A 22,863-nucleotide genomic window follows, 5' to 3' on the forward strand; every position below is an offset into this window, starting at 1 on the left:
TGTAATGAAAATATAATCATTTCTCATTTACAAATCGAGACTGGAAAACGATCATTTAGCGATAAATACAGTCATCTATTTCAACAATTGAAATTGAAACTATTTAAATAACCATATTGCAAGCAAAACAAATGTAATATCCAATATATTAAGTCTGCATGTTTTAAGGAAGTAAGGTTAATGTTGCATTGGTTATACCGGTAGGTAGGAATTATAAGTGTGATGAAATAAATTTTCCAATTTATTGATTTACACAATGTATTCTTTACAAAATTGGAAGTCTACATATTTTGAACTACATGTACTCTTCGGCAAAAAAAAAAAAGTCTCCGGTTTCTGGTATGCGCGCGCGTCGCCGTAGCCATGCGCGTCAGCAAAATGTAAAAGGTTTTTTTTCAATGAAAAATGATGTCTCAAAACCGCCAAACTCACTGGTTTGACTGGAATCCTGCTGCTGCACAATTTTAACGTGTTTTTAGATGGGGTTATGGTCGAGAATAAGCTTTATGTGGCCTCTCTGGACTCCCATATATTTGCACTAAGTTTAGTCGGGCACCATTTGCAGTCATCAGCCGACATTTGAAGCAAAAAGATCAGGTAAAAAAAAAAAAAGGCCGCGTCGCCGCACCACTTTTTGGGCAAGCTCCATACCAGAAACCGGAGACTTTTTGGGGGGGTCTTAGCTTACCTCTAATAAGATTCTAAAATTAACTTTTTGAACAATTCTACGAAAAGAATGTTGTAATTATAATGGTTAACAAATTAGCCCAAGGATCAGCGGTTTTATTTATTTATGTATGGTCGAATTTTTACATGGTAGCCTTAATGGGCCATGCTGCATTCAAAATAATCAGAGATATTAAAATTTTACTTAAAAACGTAGTTTGGCAATACGATTTAAATGGGATTCAGAATTAAGCTAATTTAAATTTTAAGAATATAAAATCACACTGCAAGATCAAAGAAACAAAAAGAATGGACATGAAGATTAATGACAGGGATGTGAACAATTGGGGATTTACAATGTAGAGGGGGCGGCCAGGAACCAAAATCACAGAGTTACTAAGGAGAAAATACTGTGCTAAGCAAAAATGAAAAAAGGGGGGCCCAGTCACAAGTGTTTTACGTTAAGGATAATACACAAGAAGCGTGCTGTTCGCAGGTGAGAATGGCGTACAAGCATTACATTCACTTTGTGGACTTCCGAACAAAAGAGGTCCACATAAACCAGGTAGCAGCGACGTTGTGTGGACTTAATTGCCAAGGACGGTGGCCTCATTTGCATACATATATGACCTCTGACCTGTTAACAGTTTTCCTCGTGGTTGCCTTGGTGAAGCGCATCGTAGTCCGGCGGTTTGCTGTCGTCCAGGTGGAGTGCGGCGCTCGAGTCGTTGGTCTCCGGTTGCGCGTGCTTCTTGCGGTGATGGAAAGGAAGATGGAGATGATGATGATGATGATCGCCATCTTCACCATTCTCTGTGGTCATGTGGTACTTGCGATCGTAGTGGGGCTTTTCCGGTCTGCTTTTGAACAGAGTTTCATCTGCGGAAAATAAAGCAATGGCAAACAAAAAATGAGTGTTTCAGAAAGAGAGAGGCAACAAGAAAGTGGTACTAGCAGACAAGCTCCTATACATCAAAAGTTTACTAGTTATCACGGCTTCAAGTGACTTGGCTAAGATGACTCTAAGTACATGTATATGGGCATTTGCACGGGCATAAATGTTTTAACGATTCAACAGTGTGCATTATAATCGTAAAGTAAGTTTTAATTCAGAATTAATTTTCTAGGCTGAAGTTCGGACTTAATATCCCTTACATAAAACACTTCAATTTGCGATAGATCAACACACCTTGGAAATTCCTAGTTTTTGAGTAAAATCCATATATCTAGTTTGTGACAACCTTGTGGAGACGTATTCACCTATAGCAATTGCCCTGTGGAGACGTATACAATCTTCTGTTCCCTACATTATACCCATGTCTCCATAAGGAAGTGAATTACGAAACAGTATCCATGGGCCATTCTATAAAATGTGTGTTCCTGTAATTACCTCGGTACTTTGCCATTCAAGTACGACTTAAAACGATTTTTGTTTTTGTTGGGTAGGTAGTTTGCTATTCATAATCAATCTTGGAGGACGACTGTACGCATGCATGCTCAAATGCCAAACCTGTAAATGTTGAAGTTTTACCTAGTTTCACTCCGTTTGTCCCCAGCAGATCTCGCAGTATTTGGATCTCCTCCTCCAGGGCAGCGCTGTACTTTTCAAACTTCATGGCCGCCATGATGGCACGGTCCCTGACTCTCTTGTGATGGTTGATGCGTTTCTCTGCTCTCTGTTCGACGGATAAGACGACTCCTACAAATTCAGGGTTGGAGAATGAGACACTTTGAGTAACAAGTCTCAACAAGATTTTTATTAAGCTCTGGCAGGAGTTTCTACATGTCACTTGGTGGTCGGTCAGTCGGTCTGTCCGTCTGTCTGTCCCTGAAAATTTACCCCCCAAAAATTGACTAAATGGTGTCGTCATAAAATACACTCTTGCTGACAGTTTTCGGAACATCGTTTTTTTGTTTCAAATCAAAGTGCATGCACATTCATTGTGATGCGATCAAGCTAAATGAGTCTTTGTCGACCCTTTACATCTATTTGAAAAGAGCACAATCTCAGCATTACTGATGTGAAAACCGCATGCTGATACCATCTTTAGTTCAAAAATTATGGAAGTCGGAACACCAAGAGATGTGATGAAGTTATGTGATGAATTGGCCCTATTTTGGCCTGAATCTCCAAATGAAAATTCCCGACAAACGACTCATTTTAAGCTTGATCGCATCACAAATGTCTGTCCCTGAAAATTGACAAAAACAAGCCTCCTATGTTTCTTATATAATATAACTACCAAAGTTTAATTAAAAAAAAAAAATTAAAAAAAACAATTAAATACTTTACAAAATTGTTTGTAACAATTCAGAAAGATGTTTATGAAAAGTTTGTAAATGGAGGCAAAATATGTGCAGTAATGTTATGATCTGACTGTTGGTGACTGACTGTTGGTGACGGGATTGAATTTTTGATTGTCTGTGACTGATCAAACGAAAGGTGGGTTAAAAACCTTTTTTATTTTGTACCGTGTTGACCCATAAATACTATAATAAAAGTTGAAACATTTCCCAGTAAGTTGTCAAAGTTACATATTACTGCGAAATATGTTGATTTTACAAGCAACCCCTCATCGATTCTTAGAACTCACCGTTAACGACGCGAACGATTCGCCACAGACGGAGAACAACAATAAGATCCACAATAGCAAAGTTTTCAGGAAAGAGCAGGGTGATAATATCCAGTATGAAAGACACGATGATGATGATAGCATCAAAGACCTACACAGAAAAGACAAGGGCAAATCCAGCATTACGAACGGAAGTGTAATGTCTGTGACAGAGCCGATTAACAATGATATCTAAAGGAACACTACGTCCTGGAACAGCCCAACTGGGCTATGAAACAAAACGATGTTAATCAGAAAGAACATTTAAAAGTAGGATATGAGCATCCACACAACTATCCTTTAAAAACTGGGCATTTTTTAGAAAACAAATTTGGGCATTTTTGTTTTTAAAACTGGGCATTTTTGTGTTATTCCTGTATTATGCGGGCGAGAACGACTTTCGGGGTCCACTTTTGCGACCCCAAAAAGTCAAGCTGTTTGGGTGCTAGTTGTGATTTCATCCGTAAAGTGTTCGCCTTTTGCGGACGTGTAAGAAACCACATTTTGTGCATTGGTGAATGCTGTTCGCGAGCACAGTGTTATTGTACGTGTGTTATAGATGTACATTCACTGAGAACGACAGGAAAAACGTAAATTCGTACTCTGTCGTGTCCGATGTAAACAACCAAGTTTTTTTTTTGTCTTTTCTCGGGAACGGTAAGACATGAGGTTAATTTCCTTTTGAACAACCAGATGTTTGAAATTGGATAAGTTAACAATCCAAAACATGAAATTTTCGGGGATTTCAGGACCTAGTGCCTCTTTAATGATTCAGAGAAATGATCCCAAACTCCTAGTCTGTCATCTCTTTGACCATTACTAGATGATGGATTTGTAAGATTTTTACAATACATTTTCAGGTTTATTCACTGAGCTCGTAAAAGCTCTGTCGTGGACATAACATAGCGCTAGAACAGCCCAGAAGCCAAAAGAATCATGAAACTCCACATACGTTGGCCAAAAAACAAAAACAAAATTTAATTTTACATGTTACCAAAGTTTTTTTGTTTTGAACTCAAAATTTGCTTTGTCAAATTTTGTAATTTTATAATTCACGTGGTACTTTAATTACTGAACAAAAAACAATTTGGTTTGTTCCATTAATTTTTTTTGTATGACATGTAATAAAGTCGGGCATTAAGGTAACTTTACTGCAAACTTTGTGAACTCTTGAAAATTCATTAGAACAATTAATATACCATAGTATGCAAATAAAAGACAACATTAAATGACTATATATAAAAATGTGGCGTCATCCACAAAAAGTGCAGAATCATGCGATGAAAGGAAAGGGAACTTCCAACCAAGTCTTACACAAACAAGGAAACAGAACACATTGTACTTTTCTGAAAAAAAGTGCAAAACACCTAGGGAACAAATTCCAAAATATTTAATTAAATGAAATATACAACATTTGCTTTTGCTGTGATTTTCAGGAAAACAGGAGTTAGTAATTTATAGCAAATATTTGCTACAATGGCCTGTTTGAAGTTTTGAGTTCATAGATGCTGGAAAAACCAAGAAATAATGTTGTTTTTGTAGTCTGGTTCCTTCAGACGAAACAATTTATAGATATCAGCTAGGGGATTGTCATGTCAGGGAACTAGACTACCGGTAGCTGGCTTATACCCGTTCATGGATGTGTATTGCAAACAAAAGTGTGGACTAACTAAAAGAGTGGTTGGGTGGGGTAAAATTATTATTGGCTTTTTCGCAAATTTGCGGAAAAGCCTTTGTTTTTGTTCTGAATTTTGTTTTCATTTTTATGCACTTTAAAAAATTATCATTTACACGACTGCACATCGCCCAAAGTGCATATACACTCATGAAACAGTCATAATGCGGAAAAACCATATGTTCTGTTCTTAGAACAGAAATATCGGTATGGTTATTAATATTTCTTTTTTTGGCTCTACATTTTTATAGCCAAAAAAAATTGAGTGGAATGCTGGTTGATTTTTTTCATTCTGCACTTGTTGCACTATGTGTCCTAGCCATTACTTTGGGATATTAAAAGAACAGATCACTACAGAATACTACGAAAACTATGTATGCAGGCACCAAAAACCAAAAAAGACTATGTTGTGCCATGTTGTGCCCACTATATATGCTGAAGTAGGCTGCATATTACAGTTTACTACCAGTAGTATTTTGTAGCTTTAAAGTTTAGGTGAGGCTAGGGTTAATGCATGTAGGCTTTGCTGCGCTGTTAATAAGCTTTGCTACACATTGCGGCAAGACCGTACTCCAAACTACGGTAACTCTCCAAAATTGAAATACTAATTTCAAAAAGTTTTTTTCTTCTTCTTTTTTAGGAAGAAAAAGATTTAAGTTCTGCACAATTTTCTAGGTTGGGTTGATTAACTGGAAACACAGTTGTTTTTACTTGGTCTAATGCAAAACAAAATAAATTCCCACAAAGTTTAAAAGGAACAAGGAAATAAAACAGATTTCCTGAGGAAAAAAAAGGTCCTATACTCTATGTATCTCATTGTACATTTTGAAAGTGAAAATATATTTAAATATTGTTTCCTTTTGTCTTTGTACTTTCTTGTAGTTGTTCATTAGAGCAAGCGAAGAGAAAACAAATGGCTTAAGCATCTATGATGAAATCACTAACAACCGTTTTATCCCAAAACATTGCTTTCGATGCTTTGTATTACATGTAGTATTAAGCAATAACAGGCACTGGCATTCTTTAAAACAAAGACTTTGAATTTGCTAGAGTGAATTTAAAGGTAATACCGGTACATGTTACAACATGTGCAAACATCAAAAAAATTATCATGAATACATTATTAGGAAATACCTTACTTGACTGTAAGTGAGTAATAATCTCAAGCATCCTGTGAAACCATGGCACATTTTAAGAAAAAAAGGACTTTTTGTATCAATTTCCAATGATGGTCGGCCGACCATCATTGGAAAAAATTAGTATGTCAACATTTTGTTTGCAATCAGTTACACATCCGTAAATGGGTGCAAGCCAGCTAGTCTGGTTCCCTAACCTGACAATTCCCCGATGTCTATAAATTGCTCTGCTTCGTCTGAAGTAGGCTCAGGGAACCTACAGAACAAAAAAAAATGTTGGTTTTTCCAGCATTTATGAACACAAAACTTTACACAGGTCAGTGTAACAATATTTGCTATAAAATACTAACCCCCAAATCCTTCCATTTCTGAAAATTACAGCAAAAGCAAATGTTGTACTTTTCAATACTGGTAAAGTGGTTAAATTTGGACTTATATCTCAACTTTGCCAATTGTTTTTGGAGGTAATCCTGAAATCAAATTTGTCATGAATTGAAAGGGTATTTTGTAATCTATTCTACATCCAGTAAAATCAAATTTTGGTTTCAAATTAATCAACTTTAAGTACCATTTTTTTTTAAATATCTATATCCATATGGAGTATTTTAACGGATTAGCCCGGGGTTAATTTCCCAATAGGCACGGATTATTCTGTCACAAGTCACCAAATCTATCAGAAATATGAATCAAACCCGATAAAACTCTAAATTTCCAACTTCAAAATGCACAGGTTTTTGTTATACTGCTGTTCATCTGACAGTGACGTGACTGATGGTAAATAAATCCTTGTTTGACAGTTATTTATTTCACTTCAAACAGATCAAGCATTGTGAGCAATGCAAAACACATACATTTTTTGGGGGGGGGGTCGGTTAAAGTAAAAAAAAAAATTAATAATTAATTTGAATTTGAATTCTGAATAATTCGCTGTAAGTTTCAACTGATATTCAGATCTTGGATTAAATCCGCAGTTTTTCCAAATTTTCTGAATTTCTTTAATATAAGGCCAAAAAAAAATAGTTCTGCTTCCGGTTTCCCTACCTACCCTATACTGACAGCCCCTACCCTAATTTTTTTATGAAAAAAATGAAGAAAAAAAACCCAAAACCATCAATTTCTACCTTTTACCCTTGACTTCAGCAAACACACAAAAAATGATGGCACACACACCAAAAATGGCTAAAAAAAATCCTTACCTACCTACCCTATTTTTGAATGCCATGTAATCGGAAGCAGAACTATCTCTTTTTTTGGGCCTTATTTGGATGAAGCATTTTTCTGTACCAATATGGTAAACTCAACACACAAACTGTTGGACTCTGATTATGGTACGGTATGTCTAACCCAATGTACACTGATGTCAAGCATAAATCAGTTTGCTAGTACAGAGTATCCACTCTTACAGAGTCCAACAAAACATTGGATTTTGAAGGGTTGGGGTGGTCAGAGTTAATGTTTTCTGAAAGGTATTCTTTCTACCAATTTTATTTGATAAGTCTTTTCTCTGACTGAATTTTTTGATTCAGTTTAATTCATTGTGCAATATTATTGCAATATGAGTTGTTTGCAATGGGCTTGCTATCATTCTAACGTTGAAATAATAACGTTATTTGTGATACTGTATTTTATTAAAGGACTGCATATATTGCTACAGGCACTATTAAGCCTGTGATATGTTTGCTTGCGATTGAAATAAAAATAATCATAAAAAATAAACTTTCATTTTCGAGGATAAACTTTCATTTTCGAGGCCTTGCTTTAGAAGTTCATAAAAAAAAGTTATTTTAAAAGGTACATCTAACGAAGAGCACTGAATGTACAGTGCATACCAATACAAAAATGTGACCTACTGAGGCAAAATGAGGAATGTCCCTCAAAACCTTGTTTTGAGTAATCAACGCCTTAAGATAGATACACATGTAGCAGAAAAATCTTGTCGTAACTAATATTGGTTGTTTTGTATTTTTGAGCTGTCAAGGTATCCAAGATTCCCACTATGCATTTTTGTTGGGAAAAAAATACCCCCAAAAGTGAAAAAAGTGAAGAACATTTATCACTGCAGTTGGCGGCGCAATGCGTGTCTTTTTTTTTTCAAAGCCATTTTTCTCGAAATGAGGTTGGCGAAGATTGGCGGGACACTGTTAAAGTTCCTGAGGCATATCTTTGGAATGAATTCACCCTACAGAAATAAATTTGGTATCATTGAAAATACAATGATATGCACTTTAACATGATGTACATAACTCGAAAAGTCAACGGTGGGGGTTATTCCTCATTATGCTATGGCAGGTCACAAATACCAAAGAGCAAAACGCAGTACATGTTAAACATTTACATCCCCCCGGCTGATCCAAAGAAAAAAATTTATCAAATGGACATACCTCTAGTTTGCTATGGAAGAACTTGGTCCCCAAGGCGATCAGCTTGAGCATGAGCTCTACCATGAAGATACTGAGGATAATCAGGCTGAGGTAATGAAGTGCCTCAGCAGCCTTCTGGGTGGGCGTTAGATTGTGCTCGCCTTCCGAGGCCTGCACTTCCGCTTCCGCTTCCACTTCAGCGTGGTCCGAGGTGACATTTCCATCCGTGGGTTGGACCTCAGTCGGGCATTTGGCCTGCAACATCCATTCAGAGTTTACATTAAAGATCGGTAATGCAAAGCCAATTTGCTTGATCTCTGTCCATTCTCTCCCCTTGAACAATCTCTACATGAGGTTCACCCAAACCTCACAGGAGGTTTTACAAAACCTCACAATCCAAACCTCCTATCGGTAGATTAGCACACAATACCTCACTTGTATGACTCGTGACTCGGACTCGAGTCACATTTTCCGTGACTCGGACTTAAGTCACGATGCACTTAGTTATGCCAAGTGCTACATGTACTTCCCATTAGGTTCAATAAAACCTCACACAAACCTCAAACCTCAAAGGTTTAAAATAATTACTTGGTTATTTTTCTTTTTACGGGAATTAAAAAAGAAAATAAAAAAAAGTCTTACATTTGCCACAGCCTCGTAGTCCAGAACCAGTTCACCGATCACAAGGGCGCAGTCTAGTACGACGAGAACAATAATAGTGATCTGAAATTTCTGAGTGTGCAGGAATTCTCGCAGTTTCTCCCGACAGGTCTGGGGTCCCTTATCCTCGTCTCCGTGGTCGTCATGGTGATGGGCATCATCATCGTGTTCCTCGGCCACAATGTTTTCTTTGTCCTCAGCCTTGCTTAGCTGGAGACCCATATTGGTAGAACCCTTAGCAGCTCCTGTAATACAACCAAAATGAGACATTTTAACCCCAAATCCCTAGGCATTTTTTGCTAGGATGCAACCTCAATCCTGCAAAATCCTCCAACAGCCTCCTTGTAAAAATGGCATACAGCCTCGATCCTGCAAAATCCTCTGTAATTTTGTGAATGCGGTCCTTGGAGGGGTGACCACTGCCTCAATCCTGCAAAATCCTCTGGCAATCACTGTCAATATGTTGAGGCAGAGCCAGTGACATCCAGGAGCAGTGCGGAAGATTTAAGTATAATCTAGGCCTAAATGTATGCATGGCTGAGCATACACAACACAAAGTTCGGCCTAAGACCTTGAAACAGTGCATCCTCCAAAATCAGCGACACAATTTTGCCATGTAGCCTCAGTTAATCCTGCAAAATCCTCCATTCCATTTGCCAATCCCCCTCCCCCACCCCATTTTTTTTAAACTGAAGGAGTGGAGACAACACACATGTTTACCTTCAAGTTTAAGGAAGTAAACAGAAATGTTGCATATCTTTCTTGCAACTTGCAAGCCACCAGCTACACATACTTTCTAGTTTAAAAATTATGTGGAAATAGCACACAAACATTACCATGATAATACATGTACTTAATCCTCTTTCTTAAAACAAAATACTCAAGCACTCTACACGACTACAGTTGGATTTTTTTTTTTCCAATCGGGTAACCGGTTCTGGTACTACCTTTAAGTGTACACCCCAAATCATTTTAATTGCCCCCATTTAAAGGGAATGTACATCATTGGCTTTTGCTGCAATTTTCAAAAATGAACTATTTGAGGGGTTTGTATAATAGATGAAATATTGTTACACCGACACTGCCAAGAAAAACAAAAATGTTCAAGTAGTCTGGTTCCCTGACTCCACTAAAGATGAAATGGATCAATTTATAGATGCCGGAAAATTGTAAGGTAAGGGAACCAGTCTAGCTGGCTTGCACCCGTTCATGAACATGTAACCAATAGCAAACAAAATTTTGACTGAAAAAAAATGGTAAATTTGGAGCAGTAGTTGAAAAAAGTTAGGTTTTTCCAACGGTGGTCGGCCGACCACCTTTGGAAATTTATACAAAAATACCATTTTCTTGAAAATGACTTCACACCAGGTGCCATAATTTTACAGGATGCTTTAGACTGTCATTAACCAACATCCTAGTAAGGTATTTCGTAAAAACTTGGTAGTTTTATTTGTTGATGTTTGCAAATGTTGTTTATTCCCTTTAATACTTGGGTGATTTTGCATTGTGACCAACAAGGTATTGTGCAAAGAAAAAGGCACAGATTTTGCCCTTTGTTGTCCCGCTCAACAGCTGTGAAAAAAAAATCGCTTAAGCAGTCAGTGCTGTTTTGTTCACAATTTCTGACTTACCACAGTTTTCACACATGTCACTGGCATAACTAGGCATGCTAGTCATGGTCACTGACGCTTCACTTTTGTCGTCCATGGTAGCAATTGTGGCAAACAAAAATAGACACTTAAATGATGACAAATCTCACAATTCAATCTGCTTTCTCAAGTCGAACGGATAACTTGATCACAAGCAAAATCTAGTCCATGGAACTTTACATCGCATGCATGCATGCACACACAGTACTCAGTAGATTCCAAACCAAAAGTCACAAGACTGAGTGATACCATGGAGGAATAAGAACACACTCCTGCTGTCGTGCTGAGTCATCGACTTAAACGTTAACGTGTTTTAACTAACGAGCAATTTTTACCACTACACATGAAAATCATTTACTAAGTGGACAAGCACTTTTAGTTGTAGCTGTTTGTTATTACGCAACGATGAATCAATAAATGAAGCGCTCAACAATCGTAGTACACAAAAGTATACAGACCAGCAATGCATCACGTCCTACACTGTCCGATCAAACTGTGTTAGTAAAAGTACTAGTGTTAGCCTTGGGGCTTAAACTATATGGCCACATACATTTCCTGACTATTCCCGGAAATACAGGGAACTGAAAGCTTACGAACCACTCAGGTATGGAGGCCACACTTCCTGGAGTGACACATTATCTGGTAGTTGAAAAAAAACTATTGTACTCTACCGTACCACTACCAGTTTGCAAGCTTGTTGACTGCCCAATGATCGCAACTACTTCGTATATTTACACGATCTTTGACCGGACATGCTTGAAGATTAGTCTCGATAAAAAGCGGTCTTAACTTAATGCAAATTGTACAATTATAACTATTGCTGGGAAATGGGCACGTGGTTTAAATATTTTGCCTTTTTTAAGCAATGTGGGGTACAAAAGTTATAAATGGAAAGCTTGTAAAATGTTCTGAAATGAACCCAAAAAAATACCACACCATGCGAGACGTTTTCAAACTGACATGTTTACTGACCAACTTGAAACTAGACCAGCATCTTCGTGCGCTACGATACGGACAGGGGGCGTTGTGCCTTGGGTACGGGTACGGTCACTTGGGCCAGATTATATGTTACCTGTTTTTTCAACGAACCCTTTCGACATCGGGGCCACCCCCCCCCCCCTCCGCCCCACAATGCAACATTTTATAATTACAATTACTGCTAGATCTAACAAAAATCTGCTAACTCACCCAGAATTAGTCTAGGCCTACACACTAAACATTAAAAACAATTATACTCACATATAGATGTTATACGATTTTCTCTTTGAAAAGCAAAAAAGAAATCATATGTAAAAAAAATGAGTAGGTTAATAATATTTTTTTCAAAAAAAATTGGCCGCGTGTCTAGCCTAGCTTCCATTGAGTTACTTTACTTTGTAGTCGTACACGTCAGGGAATCTAAACGCTAGGAACATGCCTGCCTATCCCCGCTGATTGAAGCATGTTCAAAACAAAATCTGCTATATTTTTAATAGGATCATCGATTTTACAGAATTCTGCTAACAATCTGGTACAAATTTCCATATGCTCTGTAGATTTTCTGCTGGATTCGCTTTTTTTTTGAACCAGTCTGACAAGTCTAGCCGAAAATAGGTTAAAACGTTATCTTGTGCGGTACAAATGTACACATTTTCGTCTGCTCATTTTTTTTTAACCAGACTCCCTCGTCCAATCAAATTAGCTAGATTGACAAGAAGACGTCACCAACATACTTCTGACCAATGAGAGACAGGCCACGCGAGCCACGCGTGCTACGTCACGGATACTTCCTGGAACGCCCTCCCCATGTCCCGTCTTATAAAAAATAGGGCATTTTTCCCCCGAAACTGATGCTTCTCCATCTGGAAATGAAGACTATTCCATCATATTTTTTTCTTTTTCTGTAATTGACAATTTCCATAAGTGATGAAATTTTTGGCATTATGTTTGATATGTATAAGTGGAGAAATTTAGAATGCGGAGAAATACACACGGAGTACTTCGGCCCAAGGCAGCGCAAAGACCAGTACGGAGCAACAGCCAGTGATATAAAACATGACACTTTTCACCTCCATATCATTACGCCATGGAAAATTACCGAGAACGGGGCTGGGCGGGTCAACGGACACTGTACTGGCGCAGGCAGCTCGCAATGTCTTCCCGCTATTTTTGGTCAGTCACCAAAAAATTGCCTCAAATTTCACAAGCACAACTTGATACTTTAACCTCCGAGTCTGCTGTCCAGCTTCAAGCCTCCAACGCGGAAACTTGTACATCATACCCTGGAGTCTTCATGGGCGCAAAAAAACATCAAATTTGGACGCTTGGAGTCTTGCAAATCGACCAGAAAACCGAACTCATGTACGGGGTCACTGCAAAGCTTCGACGCAGACATGTTGCGTCGTCGTCACCCATATTGAAAGACTGACTTGAACATTGCTGTAGGCCTACAGAACTTGTCATAACTTTTGTTTTATAGAACTGAACTGGACTTCGCAAAGCATTCCTTTGAATGCTCATTTTGTTCTGAACTGAACTGAATGGACACATGGAATTTTTGTGAACTCATAATTTTGTCAAATGATCTGAATGACGTTTTTGGAAAATACTGAAGTCAAGCTTTTGGAGTTCGTCGGAGTAAGTCCAACTTTAATTAAGGAACTATCGAGGTGAGTGAACATTCTTCTTCTCCTCCAGTCACACAGAACCAAAAGAGGAAAAAGCGTCCCAATATTCTGCACTTTGAGCAATATGGTATATGATATATCCGCCTGCATTTTAGACTTCATTTCGAAGAAAGGTGGAGTCAAAAAATATTCATTCTTTTCTTTAACTTTGATCCTTGAATCGCATTTAAGTAAAAAAAAAAATGTAATGTTATCTGCAATAACCATAATGTATTGCATTCTGTACATGCGTTGTATTTTGCATTGTTGAATATTGTGCCATACAATTCTGCAATTCTCTTTAATTAGCTAAAGAAAATTGGAATAGCGACAAGCACGAAATAATCATGTGTGTTTGTTGCCAACGAAATCGCGTCCATTTTAGTCTACATTGAGCTAGTCTTTTTCATTGCTGAATATCCTATTGTACGTTGAAATTCCATTCCTGTAGGCGAAAGCCCTTTTGATTTAGAGTTATTAGCATTTGAATACCTGCCAATTTGTTTGTCAAAATCATACATGCACATGCCTTTTGGTGCATTGCGCATTTCACGCGTTGTGTCAAAAGCTAGCTCGTGGTGCGGGTCTGCACGTGAGCCGCTCGTGGCCGGCACAGTGTGGGCGTGGTAATAGATTCCGGTGATTCTTATTGGTTGAAAAGTTGAAAGGCCGCGCGCGCGGTATGCGGCCAGGTGCACCGTTTTTGCTACAGTTTCAAAGACATTCCAGCAAGGCAGGGGCTTATAGGGATCTACTCAAAAGTTGGAGTAAACATGTTTAGATTTTCGTTGGAGGGTTCCTTGGAATTTGGATTGCCTTTTTGTTATGAAAGCATTAAAATTACAGGTTTAAAACTTACCAGAACAAATAGTTTCGAACTTTTATGAAATGAAAAACCTGAACACCATAAAGGAGTCAACAACGGAGCCAACGGATTTTATCATAAACCTGAATTTATTTAATGTAAGCACACTATTTTTAGTATTATAGGGCGGCATTCCAATGGACCAAAATCTTTTTTTTTTTTGGACAATGTATCCACGGGTCTCAAATTTGTATAAATTGCTCAAAATAAGTAACTTTACACCATTAGCTTCAGGGTAGCTTGTATATTATAAATACTACTATAAGTTCAAGAGGACAGCAGAAGAAAAATATTGAGAGCTGAATTATTATGATTGTATAAATAGAGATGTTATAACAGAAAGCCGACGGAATTATTTGAAACTCAAATGAATTGGAGAAGACCTGCTGTTGCGATCGAGACCAGCGAAATTCGACGTTTGGAAGAAGGCAAATAAGGCAAAGTTATGATTGTATTAAATGAATGCTTACGGTTCAGGTTAAGGCGTAGGATTAAGGCGGGGTAGGTTGGGGTATAGGCACATGGCGCGCGTAGGCAGCCGAGCACACCAGCAGCAGCGTAAGGGAGCTTGACCTGGCACAGCCATGGTGTAAAAATTAACTTATAAAAATATTTTAACAAATTAATTTTAAAATGGCCTTTTCGGGGCACAGTAAAAATCGTCGGGCAAATCGTAGCTTGATCCTTAAAAAAAATTAACGGTAGTCAATTAAAAATCTGCATCGAGGTAGTGCATTGTAATGGAAAAATACAATGTTATTAATATTAGAAAATTTCTTTTTAATTTCAATTTTGGTTTTTGAAATAAGTAGACGTTACTGAGCTGTAAGCTTACATGGGTTGATGAGCATCCGTCATTTAAAAAAAAATAGGAGGACATCGTTGGGGTAGTTTTCGCAATGTTATAATTGTATGTTTGATATCGTCTTCCCGAGAGAGTGTTCTTGGTGATATCTTGTAAGTGAGATGCCGTCTTCCCGAGAAAAAAAATATTTCCCGGGTTGATGATATCTTGTAAATAAGACATCGTCTTCCCGAGATAATGTCATCACGGGTAGGTGATATCTTGTTTGTAGGGTGAGATGTTGTCTTCTCGAGAAAAAAAATCTCTGGTCGATGATATCTTGTAGGTGAAATATCCTCTTCCCAAGAAAGAAAACATTTCTCGGGTTGAAGATATCGTGTTGGTCAGATGTCATCTTCTCGAGAACAAAATGTATCTCCGGTGGATGATGTCTTGTAGGTTAGATATCGTTTTTCCGAGATAATATTTCATCACGGATTGGTGATATCTTTTAGGTGAGATGTCGTCTTCTCGAGGAAATAAAATATTTCTCGGGTTGACTATATCTTTTGGGTGAGATGTTATCTTCTCGAGAAAAGGAAATATTTCTCGGGTTGATGGTATCTTGTAGGATATCGTCTTCCTGAGAAGATTATTCACTGGTTGACGATATCTTAATTTTCATATTTTCCGATACCAAATCAGTTAATTATTTCAATAAAATGGATGATAGATGTCTACCTTCCGTGATAATTTTTTTTTTGATTTTATCAACTCATAACTGCAATACGGAGCTCTTTAAAATATAATTATTGTAAAAAAAAAAAAAAGTCTTCTACTGAATCAAAATCATTAAAACAGCTTTTTTAACTGGAAAATAAAATGAAAATGTATGTCCGAAGTTTTAAATCTAAAGTTCAGAAAAACTCGATGAGGTATTCTGTTTTGAGGGATACCAATGAATAAAAATTAAGGCAAAGCTATATATATGTAGCCAAATAAAATATAAAAAATAAAGTGCAAAAAGAGCAGGTGGTACTAAAATAATAATACATCAATAAATAAAATGTAGGAAGCTTTAGCGTGCTGCAAAAAGCGAGCAAATAGCAGCTTGCAAGACAATTAGGAACTTTGCCAAGTGGGAATCGGGGAGGGAACGAGCGTATTTGATTTATATCAACGTTATCCTGACAATGCCTTTGTGCATTGGCAATAATAACGCCAGTTGAGGTATGAAGAAAATTAAGCTTTAACGTTTGGGATTTTATTTGAATAATACAAACTGAAGAATCAGCGATGAAGACGGACCCTCGGAGATGTTATCATATCAACAGAAATCATTGTCAATGGCATTGCCTGCATGCGGCCGCATCACAACCATATTAAGTTTGCTGATTATTTTTGTGTAAAGCCGAAGGACTTACCTTGAAGAAATAATGGTGTAAAGATGTTCAATATGCATTCCTTTTCAAACTTTTGCGAAATAAGTCTGTAAACTGTTGTGTTGAATAATGTCCATTGGAATACCGCCCTCTAGAGGTTAAAGTATATGATTGAGAAAGACGACACCCTTGATGGGTGCTACTATTGAGAAAAGCGACACCCTTGATGGGTGCTACCATAATCTCACCCTTGATGAGTGCTACTTTTGAGAAATACAACATCCTTAATGTTACCATTGAGAAGGACGACACCCTTAATGGGTGCTACTATAACACCCTTGATGGGTGCTACAATTGAGAAGGACGACACCCTTGATGGGTGCTACTATTGAGACGAACGACACCCTTGGTTGGGTGCTTCTACTGTATTAACACGACACCCTTGATGGGTGCTACTATTGATTAACACAACACCCTTGATGGGTGATCGAGAAAGACCTCACCCTTGATGGGTGTTTCTATTGAGAAATACGATACCCTTGATGGGTGATTCTATTGATAAAGACGATACTCTTAATGGATACTTTTATTGAGAAATATAACACCCTCGATGGGTGCTACATTGCCAACAAATTAATTCAGTATAGAATTATTAATGTATAAAGTTGTAAAACCAGTAAGAGATTATGTTTTGTAGAGAAGACAAACAGAGTTACAGATAATAATTATATTTTCCAAGGAACCTCTCCGCACGATTAATAGTTCATCAGACACAATCTTACCAAGCACCAGATGGGAAAGGAATAAAAATCCCGGCGCTTGGGTGTGCAAATAAATTTGAAATAATTTGTTTCTTAATGCCAACGTTTTTGGGTGTCAGTAATGTACGATTCCGAAAATAATCACGTATTCGAAATGAGCAATAGCGCGCTCTCGGTTCGATTGAAAACGTCTTTCAAAAAAGATAACGTATACAATTAAAAGGCAGAAAAATAAATCAATGAGGAGAAATTCTAGGAGCGTAAAAGTGAAATCGAAAAAAAAAAAAACCTAAATGTCAATCGTTTTGTTCGATAAGAGTAGACGATGGATATCGACCTGCGGGTATATTAAAACAGCAAATGTATCGTTCGTTAACGATTACGAGTGACTTCGTATTGAGTTTGAGCGCAAACAAAGTTAGCGTCAATCATTAAATTTTGTCAATCATTTGTTCGTTTCGTGAATCGGAAGAAAATAAGACATGGACCTGCGGGTATGGGTTGAAACAACAAATATATCGTTCGTTCACGATTAACGAGTTCGTGTTGAGTTCGAGTGAGAACAAATTAAGCGTCAATCATTACATTTTGTCAAGCATTTATCAATCATTCGACCGATTTGTGTATCGGAAGAAAATAAGACGATGAACCTGCGGGTACTTTGATTAAAACAAAAAATGTATCGCTCGTTCACGATTTACGAGTTCGTGTTGAGTTCGAGTGTGAACAAAGTTAGCGTCAATCATTAAATCTTGTCAAGCATTTGTCAATCATTTGACCGATAAGTGTGTAGGAAGAAAATAAGACGGTGTATATCGACCCGCAGGTATATTAAAACAACAAATGTAGGCCTATCGTTCGTTGATTACGAGTTCGTGTTAAAAAGAGTACAAGTAACGTACAAGAACGAAATATGTACATGACTACGAGTGTCTGCCATGTGAAACTATGAATGGGCCATGCATGTGTATGATTGGGCCAACTGCTAAACTACGTAGCACCTGCTATCTAGGAAGGATTTTTATGTCGAAATCATGATGGGGCCATATGTAGTAAATCGTTCTGCTTCTCTTCCAATTTGCACCATCTGCACATTTCTGTTTTATCATGTCTACTGCTTGACATTTAAAGACAATGATTGTGAGCTGTAGTAGGGTCAATGTTTGTACAAAATATTTTTTCCGTTTGTAACAATTCGTGTTAGATATTTAGTGCCATGTGTACGAATCAAACTTTTTGAAATTCTAGTTGCGTCTATATATCATGCATTTTCTCGTCGTTCCATATTGATTGTCATTGTGAAAAAAAATCCTAGGGCCATGTGTACAAAACTGTCATCGCCGTTTTTAAGATATTTCTGCCAAACCCAATTTTTCTTGCGTTATCTTCTGTACTTATGTGACAGATTATTTACAGGATTCCAGGGCCATGTGAACATGGCTTTGTTTTTGTAAAAAAATCTTTCCAATTTATTATGCGAAATTATTTAGGGCCATGTGAAGTAGTGTAGAGATCTTCTATTCCTCGGTTCTGTAGAAATTTCTGCAATTTTCTTGAAAGCTGCTTGTGCATTCATCCCGTCTTGAGTGCGAATAATCGTGGAATATACTCTAGGGTCATGTGTTAAATATCCATAGCTATTTTGAAGCTTAAAAAAAGCTCAAATGTTGGATCTAAGATTTCTTGTATACTCTGTATATTCCTCACCTGTTGTAACTTCAACGTGGTTAATGGAGTGAAGTACTCTATAGGGCCATGTTTAAGAATCTAGTTTATTTGTCTATGTGACAAAATTTTCTTGGAGATTATTGTTTAAAAACGCTCTACACGTATAGGGCCATGTGCAGATCTTACAGATTCATTGAAACATGTAGCGGTCGTGAAACGTAATCAGAATGATGGTTTCAACGATTCCACGATTATGTTGTGACATGAAATAGTCTCTGATCCTTGTCGAAACGTGTTTTATGGACATGAAGTATTGTTTGTGATTTATTCTTCCATAATATCCGATTCGCAAAGATTGATAATTGCCTTTTGTGTTAGGGCCATTGTGTCATTTTTGTTTAATGTTAAATCAGGTGTAATGACACCTGTAGCGTCGGATACACCTTGTAATCGCTCTGTAAAGTGTATAGCCTGAATTTACAGGATGAAACATTGTGCATTAATTAATTTAACAACCACAACACCAGTGGAGGATTTGATCGATGGTTCATTTGAATACTGATAAGTCCGATCCATAGAGCTATATTAAATTTAATATAGCTCTATGGTCCGATCACAGCTGGTCGGCAATGTGAATGTTAATTTCCCTTTGAACCGCGTTGCGCGTCGGTGGATGCGCGTTGCTTTGCGCAAACTGGAATATCATCTTCGCGACCAGTAGGCCAAATTATCTATTTAGAATAAACTAAGCTTTCATTCTCAACGGTTGAATCCATTACAGTGGTCAGGTAAGGGCCACTAATTGGATTATTTTCACTGTCTGTATGTAAGATACTTTGCATCCAATTAGGCTTAGAGATCTAAGTAGCGTAGACCTAAACTAAGTTTCCCTTTTTTTTCCCTCTATGGTTGCATCTTTATATTGGTCAGGTAAGGACTACTAATATACGTTTCCTTCTCTTTATACCACGGCACCGGTCACAAATTTGATCAGGAATCCACTGTACATTGTAGTTACACAAGCTAGCTCCGCTAGGAAGACTTCTTTTATTTTCAGCAACTTGCAATTAGATTAGGAGGACCGGCAAGCCAGAGTGCTCATGTCAGGAGCTGCTGACACGGAGGAACCGGAAACAGGGAGGAGGAACTCCGGATGACTGAAGACCCTGCTTGCCGGGCATCCCATTACTGATTTCCCAGGTACAAATATTAATGTTATTTTCCTTTCGAACAATGTCTTAGGGTGTTTCAAATTGTTCTGATTATTTTGTCTGCGATAAATGATACCTTATTTTTTTTTAATACGATAAATCTAGAGGAAAATAAATTTAATGTGAAATTAATAATCACTTAACAACTTCACAAAAGAAGAGCAACAGGCGCATAATTGTCCCGCACACATTTTCTTACATGTGTTCCTTCTAATCTTCTGGCAGAGATGACGGTCTGCAAGATGAGATTTCATTCTGGACGAAGATACAATCACTTCTGAATCCCAAGGAACCGGAAGCAGGGAGAAGTACCGACGGAAGGACTGATGACCTGCTTGCAGAGCAAGTCTTCACCAATTCTTGAGGTAATATAGCAAAAGGAATTTAGATGTATTTTTCATTTATTCATTTTCTATTTTTGTCTTAGTCTTCGGGAAGTGGCATATCGAACTTTTTATGACAATCTTTTCACTCCGATAGTTGGGTTGTGCTTCGAATGTGAAATATGTAATATAATAGATAAAGGGCCTATTTCTTTTATCTTTGCAGATTCCTCTTGTTTCGTGTAAGCAGCAGAGACGATGACAATATACATAACAGCTAGAGTGCAGTTGTTCACCAAGGCAGGAGCACGAATTTTAGCAACATTCGACTGAGTTTTACAATAGCTAGCTCCTTAAAGTTCCCATAAGTTTCTCTTAAAAAGTCGTCACATTTTATTAATCCGAGGGATGTATAAAGACACCATCCCATTCAAAATCCTTTCGAAAACCTGCTGGATAAATTTAAAAACTGTATAGGCCCTATGCCAACTTATTTAATCAATAGGTTTAAGTTCTACCTAAGTGGTCGTAGTCAGTCTGTGAATATCGAGGGAACATGTCAAAGGTACTGCCACTAAAAACGTTAGTGTTCCGTAGGCTATGGGTCGATCTTATGTCCACTTTTATTCATTATTTATGCTAGTGATCTACCATCTTGTATCCCTTGTTCAACGTATTAGGCCAAAAAAACAATAATAATCGGTCTCTGGTCAGACCAAAGTTCCGGAATTGATGCGGCGACGCGGGGTTTTTTTTTTGGGGGGGGGGGGGTTTGTGGGTTTTTTTTTCAAGCTTGAATTGTACAGACAAGGTGGGTACTATTTTGCTTTTTTGTGTCCTCATTATACATTGGTGTCCTCCATAATTTGCCTTGGTGCCCTTTATCATTTGCCTTGGTGCAATTTCCCCATTCCTTGGTGCTCCTTGGTACAAAAATTTGAGAAGGTGCGGCAGTAGAGGGCGTTGTTGTGGCTTCCGTGTTAATTTGAATATAAAAAAAGGTTGACGCGCATGACTAAAATCGACGCGCGCGCTGACCAGAGACCGAGTACTTTTCTTTTTTTTTTGGCCTTAGTCATCGGTGATATTTCTGTCAATATCACACTAGTTCAAAAATGCGCTGATCTACGGAGTTATAAACTTGGTTGCCATGCACGGAAATTTGGAGCCGGATGATCGGGAATTTCCCCGTGTTTTTTTTTCAAATGAGTTTTCGCGGGGTTTTTGCCCATCCCGTAATCAGCAATTCGTGCCTTATACTGGAATGTTTAACATGCATTTTTTTACAAGCTTTATTTGAGTAAAAAAAATTGGTAAAAAATTCGTGTTTGTAAGTATTTGTCTGTTTCACATGTGCACTTGTCCTTGTAATTTTAGTTTGAGTATTAAAGTTATTTAAGAAAATTAATGCATGGCCCCAATGGAAACCTGTTTCAAACTGTTTAGGCGTACCCTTGGTAAAGAAATGTAATAAATGAATTAATAAATAGATAAACGGAGGATCGGAAAGGAAATCATCAGATTTTCCAATTTATAGGTTATGGGTTGTTATTTAAATCCCGCAAATGGGGGGAAATGTGATAATTCATTTTTCGCCCGTTCCAAGTCCATTTTATAGTAGCTTTCAAATTATCAAATTATTCCTCGTATGAACATTTACACACTCGACATTTTATTTTCTTCTCTTCATAATGCCATGATTTTATATAATGAATATTTGAAGAGTTTATTTTAAAAACACGACATGTCTATTTGATAAAAGTGAAAAATTGAACGGTTATGAAACTTTAACCCTAAACCTGCTGAATCCAACAGGATCCAGCTATACCATTTACCCGTTGGAGCCTGTTGGATTGAGCAGTAAACCCCTGGTACAAAATAATGTACATATTTCCTATGTTTCTGATTGCAATATGTTGTACTCGGCAGGCAACTGAAAACATTCAAAGTCGGCTTCTGTTGGGTACTGGTAAATAACGCCAAGTTGGACTCTGTTGCATGGATCCACATTAGAAACCACTAAAAATGGTCCGGTTAACTTATTCTTTATGATGGGACTTGAGCGTGATCGGCTGACTGATAAGGTTTACGCACAAAACCACGATCCAATGAGGTTTTGTATAGAAAGCTGGCCGAACCACCTTTTGCGAGAGTGTGCCGATAATGTTTTAGGGTCTCGCTCCGAATTTCACCAACTGATGACGCTGTACAGCATGTAGGCATAGATGTATATGAACTACGTATACTATTGATGTACCCTAACGTGGCCCCCAACGTGGCGCACTTTGATTTTTTGCCTGTGGCGCGCGCCTAGCTAGAGCAAAAGTTTTAACTGAAATTTCACAAAAAGTGAAATGTCATCAAGTTCTAAACACTTCCGTTCATAAATCACAAGTTTATTTCGGCGTGATTTTCCGATTTTATTTCGAAGTGCACAGTGAACCCTTTGAAAATGTCCCCCAAAAC

At 37.7% G+C, this 22,863-nt stretch overlaps 1 protein-coding gene and 1 long non-coding RNA gene across 4 annotated transcripts; one reads left to right on the plus strand and one right to left on the minus strand.

Annotated features, from left to right (window-relative positions):
• Positions 1 to 675: 675 nt before the first annotated feature.
• On the minus strand, positions 676 to 11,497 carry LOC119728000 (voltage-gated hydrogen channel 1-like). 3 transcript variants are annotated; one of them, XM_038200091.1, is made up of 6 exons: positions 11,356 to 11,497; positions 9,092 to 9,354; positions 8,471 to 8,704; positions 3,261 to 3,390; positions 2,198 to 2,365; positions 676 to 1,545 (listed from the first exon to the last, which is right to left on the minus strand). In XM_038200091.1, exons 2-6 carry the CDS (start codon positions 9,329 to 9,331, stop codon positions 1,307 to 1,309), a joined length of 1,011 nt encoding a protein of 336 aa, XP_038056019.1. In that variant the 5' UTR covers positions 9,332 to 9,354; positions 11,356 to 11,497; the 3' UTR covers positions 676 to 1,306. The 3 variants fall into 3 exon arrangements, with proteins under 3 accessions (XP_038056019.1, XP_038056026.1, XP_038056011.1); XM_038200098.1 differs by lacking the exon at positions 11,356 to 11,497 and adding an exon at positions 11,309 to 11,328; XM_038200083.1 differs by lacking the exon at positions 11,356 to 11,497 and adding an exon at positions 10,741 to 11,245.
• Positions 11,498 to 18,043: 6,546 nt separating this feature from the next.
• Positions 18,044 to 20,876, plus strand: LOC119728023. The gene is made up of 3 exons (XR_005271009.1): positions 18,044 to 20,063; positions 20,300 to 20,439; positions 20,624 to 20,876. It is a non-coding gene; the product is annotated as an uncharacterized LOC119728023 (long non-coding RNA).
• The last annotated feature ends 1,987 nt before the right edge of the window (positions 20,877 to 22,863 follow it).

This window comes from Patiria miniata, unplaced genomic scaffold (genome assembly GCF_015706575.1).
Source record: "Patiria miniata isolate m_02_andy unplaced genomic scaffold, ASM1570657v1 HiC_scaffold_1, whole genome shotgun sequence".
NCBI lineage: Eukaryota > Metazoa > Echinodermata > Asteroidea > Valvatida > Asterinidae > Patiria > Patiria miniata.